This window comes from Corvus moneduloides, chromosome 33 (genome assembly GCF_009650955.1).
Source record: "Corvus moneduloides isolate bCorMon1 chromosome 33, bCorMon1.pri, whole genome shotgun sequence".
NCBI lineage: Eukaryota > Metazoa > Chordata > Aves > Passeriformes > Corvidae > Corvus > Corvus moneduloides.
Genome location: NC_045508.1, coordinates 213,250 through 222,304, shown reverse-complemented (window position 1 = coordinate 222,304; position 9,055 = coordinate 213,250). Strand labels below are relative to the sequence as shown.

Below are 9,055 nucleotides of genomic sequence, written 5' to 3'. Positions count from 1 at the left end.
AGCAACAGCTGGAAGGGTTTGTTGACGTGGAACCAGCGCCCAGCCTGCAGTGTCCGGCAGGACAGCGACGGGACAGGACGGGAGCACACAGCTGGCGAGAAGCCCGCTGGTTTTAGCTCACGTCTTGCCCTGCAGCAGGGAGTAAGGTATTAAACCAAACCTTCCCCCTTGCCTATTCTCCGAACTTCATCTCCATTCAGTAGAATGGAGAAGAGACCTCCAAGACGGCCCAGGGTGGCCGGGGCAGAGAATGTGGCTCCTCAGGAGAGCAGCTCTGCAGCAGAGCCCACCGAGGTGACCACGGTGCAGCCATTGCAGCCCAGTGAGTGAGGGGCCCTGTGGGACTGGGCAGGGCTGGGATCAGGTTTCCCTGGCACACAGGCAGATGGGGATCACAGGGGTGGGAGTGATGCCGGAGTGCCAGAGCTGCTCGGGGCAGGACACCAGCCCCGGCACAGCCTGTGCCGAGGAGAGGGAGAGCAGAGGGGGCCCCAGCTGCTGCTCTGGGGCGTGGGCAGTGAGGGTCAGTGGCTGGCAAGAGGCAGTGGTGCTGTGGGATGCTGGACGTGTCCCTCTCGTCTGCCAGAGCGCTCCTCAGCCCGGGGCACTGGGCATTGCCCTGCCATGGTGTGCTCCAGCAGGGCAGCTCCTCTGATGGGCATCCTCCAGTCGGGAGCTGCACTGAAAGGCTGTGCCAGGGGAGTGGGCACAGCATGGGCAAAGGGCAGATCTCTTTCCTCTGCTCTCTGCTATCACTGCACCCTCTTCAGCTCTCTCTTCTCTCCCTCTCCATTAGAGGCTGTGTATGGACAGGAAGCCATGGACTTCATCCGGGCCTTTGCCAGCAGCCCCGACCAGGTACCCACAGCCTGCTGGACAGCGGCTGTGCCCGGCCAGCGGTGCTGGCTCTGCAGAGCAGCTGCTCCCACAGGGCACTGCACCCTAAGGGCTCTGGTCCCACTGGCTGGGTGTTCTCACTTCACCCTGCCCCGTTGTCTCTGTTCCCCAGCTCCAAGACAAGGATCTGAAGCTCAAGTTCCTTGACAGCATCTGCACATTCTGCAGAGATGCCAAGGATTCTGGCTTCTGCAAGGACCTGGATGCTTTCTACCACAACTACAAGCTGGGAGAGAAGATCCAGGTGAGGGGGCACCCGGCAATCTGGGGAAGGGAGCAAGGAGCCTCAGCAGCCGGTGAGGGCAGTGCGTGGGCAGGGCAAGGCTCTGGTGGCTCTGGGTGCTGGCAGCTGCATGGTTGCAGCCCAGCTGTGCTCTGCAGGTGCTGCTGCAATTGGAGCCCAAGTACGAGATTTGCACGGAGGTGCGGCGGCTGGCCATGCTCGCTATTGCCGGACTGAGGTACCGGCCCATCACACCTGCAGACCCCTGCCCAGCACTCTGTGCCCACCTGCCCATCCCTCCTGGAAGCCCAGCCCCAGTGCTGCAGGAGACCTTGAGACACTGCTCCCAGCACCAGTGGCCAGCTGGGCCCCTCTCTCTTTGCAGCACGCTGGGGACGGTGCTGGAGAACAGAAGAAAACTCTTAAGACTCTGCTTCGACAGCATCTTTTTCCTTCCTCCAAGCGGGGAAATGATGAGCCAGGAAGCATCTCTGTATTCTCGGGTAAGTGCTGGGTGAACTGGAGGAGCATCCAGTCTGTCCAGGCTGCTCCCGACCACCCCGTGCTGCCTAAGGACCAAAGATCCAAGGCAGGCCATGGTTGCGGCTTCGTTTTCCTACCCTCATCCCTTCATGCCTTGCCAGGCTCCAGCCACCTCCGGCAATGCCGGCTGCTCTGCCCCCCAGCACACGGCCTGCTCCTGTGTCCCTCCCGTCACACTGGCACTTCAGATCAGTCTCCTGGGAGTGGGAGGGACAGCAGAATCACAGCCACTGCTCTCTGTCGTCCTTGCAGACCCTGCATGCCATGGACACCATGCTGGAGGTGATGGTGTTCAGCTCTCCTGCCTCCAAAACCAGCAAGATGCTGCAGGACATCTTGGAGGTCTGGCCTGTGCACAGAGTGGGGCTCAAAGGACTGTTCCTCACTTAGGAGGGGAAGGAGCCCGGGCTTGTGTCCAGTCTTGTCCTGGCTCCTGCCAAATGAACCCTGTCCCGGCCAGAACCAGGACATTCCCCCAGTGCTGTGCAGGCAAGAGCGCACTGCGGGGAGGCTGCCCAGCTGGCCCAGGGAAGCAGAGGCTGGCCCCAGGCGCTGCTGGAGCACAAGGAGCAGAGGGCAGCCCCTGCCTTCCTTGCTGCCCACCAGCTTTGCCTGGGGCCTTTGGGCCAGGCCTGCCAGGGCCCCCAGGGCCCCCAGGATCCCCCCTGAAAGCTCTGCCTGAGGGCACAGGAAGTCTGGAGGGACGGTGCAAGTGTGTCTCATGAGTGCGGCCCTGCCACTGCTGCTGCTGGAGTGGGCGTCTGCTCACGGGGCTCACCTGCAGCTTCTCTCTTCCCAGGTTCTGCTGCACTACTGCCTTTATGACACCGTGGCTGTGCAGGAGAGGGTCATGGGCAGGATCAGGCTGCTGAGCCATTTGCTGGCCGACTCCTCCACTGTGCAGGTAAGGACCGGCCACCCTCCTGCCAGGCCATCTCCCCATCCCTGTGCCCTGGCACAGCCACAACTCCAAGGTGCCTGCAAGGCCTCAGCTGCCCACCCTCAGACCTTCTGCTCTTCTGCCTGCCTCCCCCAGGCTGGCCAAACTGAGGACAGCGGTGCTGCCAGCACACACGTCCGGATCCCAGTCCTCGGGAAGCTGCTGGGCCATCTGTTTTTCAAGTTATTCAGGAAAGAAGAATCCAGCTTGATGGCCCTGGATATTCTCTGCTTCCTCTTCACATTCCTCTCTGAGCAGAAATGTAAGAGAAGCTGTGGTGGGCAGCATCCCCCGTGCACCGCCACATGCCCAGATACAGCTGCTTGTCTTCCTGGGTCTTGCGAAGGCTCCTTGTTGTGCTTGGTGCAGGTGGCACCATGTCCCCAGAGCTGCTGTCACCTCTGCTCCTGCCCCTCGCTCTCTGCCAGGCTCTTGATGCTTCCGTGTAGCCGAGCTGCTCCTCCACACAGGACTCAGCCCCAATCCGCCCCTTCCCCATGTCCCCTGGAGAGCTCGTGTCCTGCCCTGCCACCCTCCAGCCCCGCAAGCCCTTCCCCCTGAGCAGTACTGCAGCCACGGTGTAACTGGGAGCTGCATGCGGAGCTCCAGGGGCTCGGAGCTTCCCAGGCCAGCTTCACTGGGTACGGACACTGGAGGCAGCTCCCCCTTTCCACCAGTGCCCACCACCTCCTCCCGTGACCGACTGCTCCCAAGCCATTCCTGCATCCCGACGCTTGCCAGGGTTGGGTCGGCTGCTGGCACAGCGGCTGTGTCTCAGCCACACATTGGTGTTTTCCCTCTCTTTAGGTGCCACACCGCCAGCGGTTCGTGCCCAGCTCCCAGCATACTGGCAATCTGAGATCACCTCCCTGCTGGATACGCCCAGCACCTGGAGAGTTCAGGTGACCAGCCCTCCCCCTTGCTGGGCCTCTCATCCGTGGCATCAGCAGGGGATTGGTGTGCACAAAGGGGTGCAGAATCAGCGGGGCTGTCCCTGGCGAGAGGCTTCCCGCTGTCCCCGAGCAGGGAACACTGCAGTGTCCCAGCAGCAGCAGCAGCAGCAGCTCCAGCCCTGCTGGCCACCAGCGAGCCCTGGCTCTCTGTAGGGCCCGTGCCCCATGCCCAAGAGCCCAGCCCTCGTCCTTGTCATGGGGCCCTCCTCATCCTCCCCTGCATAGGGACTGTGGGCACTGCTGCCAGCTTTCCTGCGGCCACTGCCGCCAGCACTGCCCGGCACCTCTGGCCAGGGCTGCTCGCGCTGCCCAGCCGAGCAGAACCCTTTGGGCACTGGCTGGCACTGGCCTCCACTCCCTTCCTTCCTGCCACAGGCCTTTGGCAGATACCTCAGGCCAGCTGAGAGGACGGGCATCGTCCTTGTGGCCATCGAGATCCTGGGCCGCTCCAGCCTCCTGGACAAGAAGGCGCCCAAGGAGTTTCTGGAGGTGGCCATGGAATTCCCTGAGCTGTGGCTGATGGATGTAAGTGGCCTGTGGCTGGATTGCTCTGCCCTTGAGCCCTGACAGGTTCCTGCCTCCCTCCCTCCCAAAGCCAGGATTGGGGGGTGCCTGAAACCACCTTGAGGCAGCAGAGAGGGTGTTAGGATCCCACTTCTGACACCCAAATAATGGTAGGATCTGGTCATTTAAAAATTCCTCGGCCAAAATTAAGGTGCAAACAAGACCACATGCCAACGCCAACAGTACGGATTTCATTTAAGAGTAAATGGGAGATAGAGAGAGAGGGGGAATGAGGAAGAGACACAAACACACACACATTACTTAGAAAGATCGTCACCCGCACACGGGTCCCTGCGGCATCCCCCCTGGCCCTTCTTCTTCTGATCCTCTTGGTGGTGGGGATTTCCAAATACCCCCCTCGCCTGTCTTCCCTCCAGGTGCCAAAAGTTGTGAGACACATCTTTGAGTACTGTGATGAGAAAATCACAACAGCCGCTCTCAGCTTTCCCACACTGCTTGACCTGATGGCCAGCAAGTGGCCTCGGCGAGTAGTCACAACAGCTCTGAAGGTCGCCCCAATATTCAGGTACTGGCCCTGACCACCCAGAGGGCTTGTTCCCTATGGGGAGAGGGACCCCGAGACTCTCTGGCTGCCAGACACAAGAACACTGCAGCACCCCCCAAAGCAAGCGGGGCCCTCCATCCCACCATGCTCAGCCCAGGCCCACAGCAGCCAAAGCTGGCTGGGCCAGCCCAGAGCCAGCACGCTGCTCCCAGTCCCACCGGGAACACCCCATCAGCCATGTCCACCTGCCCAGGCTGGGCCCCTGCGCACCCCAAGTCCTGCAGGGCTGGCCCAGGCCACACTGCAGTGGCCGAGGCAGCCCTGCTGACAGCGCTCTGCCTTGTAGCGACAAAGTCTGTCTGTGGAAGGCCATGTTCTCCGTGCACCAGACTCTGGAGGAGGTGTTGAAGGAGCTGCACGTGAAATTCTGGGACCGGCAAAGGAACATCTCTCAGCAGCAGAAGTCCTGCCTCGCTTTCTTGGCTGTGAGTCATCAGGAAAAGCCCATGTGCCCTTGCCCTCCGCTGCCGGTGGGAAGCGGGAGCTGAGCCAGGACAGCCCTGCCAGCTCTGCCCGGGCTCTCTGCCGCTTCCTTCCAGATGCTGGCCTCTGATGATGTTGTAGAGAACAAAGTGGGTCCATTGTACAAAGCCTTGAGACTTCTGAGGTCGCCAAGAATGGAAATGGTCTCTCTGGTGCTCAGGGCCCTTTTGACGCTGTCGGAGAGAGCTGAGACGGTGAGCAGGCTGCTCTCAGGGGCAGACATGTGGCACCTGGACTCCGAGGCCTCGGGGAAGGTGGTGGCTTGGCCTGGGCTGCGAGTCAGGTGCTGGGGTGACTGCTCCAAATGCCCTGCCTGCCATAGGATGGCCTGGAGGCTGCCTGGGGAGCTGACCAGGCACAGACGTTCTCACGGAATGGAAATTGTCTTTTGTACAGGCAAGAAAAATGAAGGGCCTCCTGTCCGAGTTGCTGAAATTCCTGTGGCATCAGTCTGGGGACATTTCGGTGATGGTCATGGACATCTTCCAAAATGTGCTGGGGCACCTGAAGAAGAGAGAGGCCAGCGCCATGGTTGTGAAAGCGGTGCAGAGGCTCTGGCACCTCTTTGACGCGGTAAGGCTGATGTGGGAGCCTGAGCCCTGCAGCAGGGCCCTGGGCAATGACAGCTGCCCTGCAGCCCAGCCCTGCAAGTAGCACTGGGAGCAGGCCCCGCTCTCTGGGCTCCCCTGGGATGGATTCTGGGCCTTGCAGCCCAGCGCTGATCCTGCCCGCTCTGGGCTGTGAGCCCGCAGCATCGCCCCTCACCTCAGGCACCTCAGCTCAGCCCCTCCTGGCCGCGGGCAGGGAGCCGCTGTGTGCGGAGCTCACCTTTCCTCCTTCCTACCAGGAGGAAGACTTTGTGCGGGAGCACTCCATCCACCTCTTCAGAGACCTGCTGAGCAAAACGGCATGGAAGGACAAGAAGGGCATGAAGGAAAACGCCTGGAAAGTCCTGGTCCGGCTCCTGCTTCACATGAGTGACCAGGCCCCCAGCGTGGCCAAGGTACCCATGTCCAGGCTGAGCACTGACCAAGAGAGGCGTGGCTGACACCCCCTGGGGGGGGTCCCGAGCATCAGGGCAAGGGCTGCTGGCAGCGGGCAGCGTTCCCCCAGCACAGCCCCTGGGAACCAGCGCCAGCAGGGCCAGACAAGCTGGCACGGCCATTTCCATCTCTGCCCTGCCTGCTCCAGCAGGGCTCGGCAGCAGCCCAGCACCACCGAGGCCTGGACACGTGTGTCCCCAAAGGCTTCTCAGCTGTCCCCACAGGTGTCCCTGCAGGGCTTTGCACCTCAATCCCTGCTGCCCAGGCCTGTCCCCAAGAGACCCCTGGGCACTTTGGCGAGGGCATGTCCCAGCTTCCTAAGGGCGCGGTCACCCCAGGAACAAAGCCCAGGGCTCCTTCCACAGGCAGGCCCTGCTGCCACCTCCCAGCTTCTGTCCCACAGGCATCTACAGAAGCCGTTCTGGCTATAGCAAAGCTCCTCAAGTGGAAAGAGCTCAAGCAGCTGGCGCAGATGGAGCAGACGTGGAGGATGGGCGAGTGCTTGGTGAGGACGAGACCCAGGCTGGGCGAGGGCTGCCCACAACACCGTGCCGGGGCTGTGAGCTCTGCAGCTGGGATTCCCCAGGGCTGTTGCGGCCCAGAGCGCCCAGCCTGGAGCTGCAGCCTTGCTCCTGTCTCGAGAACAGGAGTCTCCTCTAGGCCCATGTTCCCTTCCTTCCCCCAGCATGAGGGAGGGCTCTGAGCCATGGGGGTGCTGGCAGGAGGGGCTGATCTGACCAGCTGGGGCCCTCTGAGTAATGCCCACAGCCTTGTGCTCCCTGCAGTTGGCCAAGGACAGCAGCAGGGCCGAACAGTTTGTGTGGGACAGCCAGCCCTACCTGCGGAGCCCTCAGGCCCCCATGCGAGAGGCGGCCCTCAGGTTCATTGGTGAGTCCCAGCCCCCAGGGTCCCTCTTTGGGCAGCCTGGCCCCGTCCCCCCAGCCCTGGGGCTGACACGGGCAGGGCCTCGGCCTCCCTGTGCCCCCCTGCCAACACAGGTGGCTTTGGTGGCCACCTTGCCAGTGCCACCCCCGGGCTGCTGAGGGGGTCAGGCAGGGCCGGGGGCCATGCTGCTGGGAGCACACTGGGGAGCAGCGGCTGACGGAGCTCTGTGCCCAGGGCTGGCTGCGCGGCACCTGACAGAGCAGAGTGAGGACACCGTGGCTGAGGTGCTCTGGGGTGAGTGGGGAGCCCGGGCTCGGGGGAGCTGAGGCGTCTCTGCACACACGGGGGCTCATCTGGGCTCTCTTTCTGTCGTAGAGCTTGACAGACTGCAAACAGGAGACAAGGATCCCGCCATCTGTTCCCTGGCAGCTCAGACCAGCTTGGTCCTGAAGTCTCCAAGGAAGCAGCGAAGATCAGGATTCTCCCTGCGTGCGCTGTGCTGCTGGTGCCGCTGAGCAGAGAGGGACCTTGATGTAAGGCTTGGCAGGGACACAAACTCAAACACCTGCTGAATGATCAGGTGTGGAAAGGATGCCCTAGCTTTCTAAGGTCCTTCTCAAAGCGCAAGCCGGCATTTCCATGACTGCTGACTCTGCCATTGCCCTGACCAGGAGGGACCCATTCCCCCCAGCCCCTGAGCATGGTGTGAGGTGGTCTAGAATAAGCCCAGGGTCATGGCCAGTCCCCTCCTGGCTCCTGCCAAATGGCTCAGCTGCCGGCCCTCAGCCTTTCTGCTCTTCTGCCTGCCTCCTCCAGCCTGGTCAAAATGAGGACAGAGGTGCTGCCTGTGGAGAGATCCAGATCCCAGGCCTGGGGAAGCTGCTGGCACATCCATTCAAGTCGCTCAAGAGAGAAGAGACCACTTTATGGCTCTGGATGCTCTCTGCGCCCGCTTCAAGTTCATCTGTCAGCAGAAAGGTAAGAGAAGCTGTGGTGGGCTGCATCCCTGCGCACGGCCACATCCCCCCGATGCATCTGCTCGTCTTCTCGGGCCTTGCGATGGCCCCTTCTGTGCAGACACGGGGCTCATGTGGGCTCTGCTTCTGTCACAGAACTTGAACTACTGCGGGCCAGAGAGAAGGATCCTGGGCGCTCAGACCCGCCTGCCTAAAATCCTGCGAGAGGACTCGGTGTGCCTGGATCCAAGCCCAGCCACAGACCTGTCCAAACTGTATATAGTTCTAGAAAGTTAATTACCTTCTAGATATAATTTACATAAGTAAACCATATCTATAAATTGTATATTTGATAAATATATCTAATATATGAAAATTATGAGTAATACAAAATACAGAAATTATATCTATTATGTCATATATAAATTCTATATGCTGTGAATATATATGATATATATTAGCTATATATATAGATGAGCTTTTCAAATAAAAGAAACAATGTCTTGAAATCGATTACAGAAATGATAATGACTGCAGCACACAGCTCTATCTATGAGTATATTGCAGCATTTTTGAAGCAATATGGAAGCAATTATGTTAAAGCTAGCAGACTTGGGAGGAAAAGTGAGAATTGTGGGTGGGAAAGGTGCGGGGAGAAAAGGGCGGGAAACACGAGGGGACAAAATGGTGGGGAAACATGAGGGGAGAAAAGGGCGGGAAATGTGAGGGGAGAAAAGGGTGGGAAATGGAACGCAAAAAAGGACAGGAATCTTGAGTAAAAAGGATGGGAAATGAGAGGAAGAAAGAGTGCGAAACCTAGGGGAGAAAAGATGAGAAACATGAGGGGACAAAATGTTGGCAAATGTGAGGGAACAGAAGGGCAGGAAGTGTGAGGGGAAAAAATGGTGGGAAACATGAAGGAGGGAAAAAAGGTGGAAAATGTCAGGGGAGAAAAGAGCAGGAAATGTGGGGGGGAAAAGACGGGAAACGCGAGGAAAAAAAG

At 59.9% G+C, this 9,055-nt stretch overlaps 1 protein-coding gene across 1 annotated transcript; it reads left to right on the top strand.

The window, feature by feature from the left end:
* Window positions 1-204: 204 nt before the first annotated feature.
* LOC116437131 lies at window positions 205-8,440 on the top strand. Its single transcript, XM_032094690.1, has 20 exons — window positions 205-322; window positions 948-1,141; window positions 1,279-1,358; window positions 1,506-1,623; window positions 1,916-2,005; window positions 2,463-2,567; window positions 2,700-2,865; window positions 3,411-3,505; window positions 3,932-4,081; window positions 4,498-4,646; window positions 4,972-5,110; window positions 5,225-5,362; window positions 5,565-5,741; window positions 6,016-6,171; window positions 6,615-6,716; window positions 6,997-7,099; window positions 7,331-7,390; window positions 7,472-7,629; window positions 7,913-8,074; window positions 8,209-8,440. The coding sequence occupies exons 1-18, from the start codon at window positions 205-207 to the stop codon at window positions 7,609-7,611; spliced, it is 2,280 nt and encodes a 759-aa protein (XP_031950581.1). The 3' UTR covers window positions 7,612-7,629; window positions 7,913-8,074; window positions 8,209-8,440.
* The last annotated feature ends 615 nt before the right edge of the window (window positions 8,441-9,055 follow it).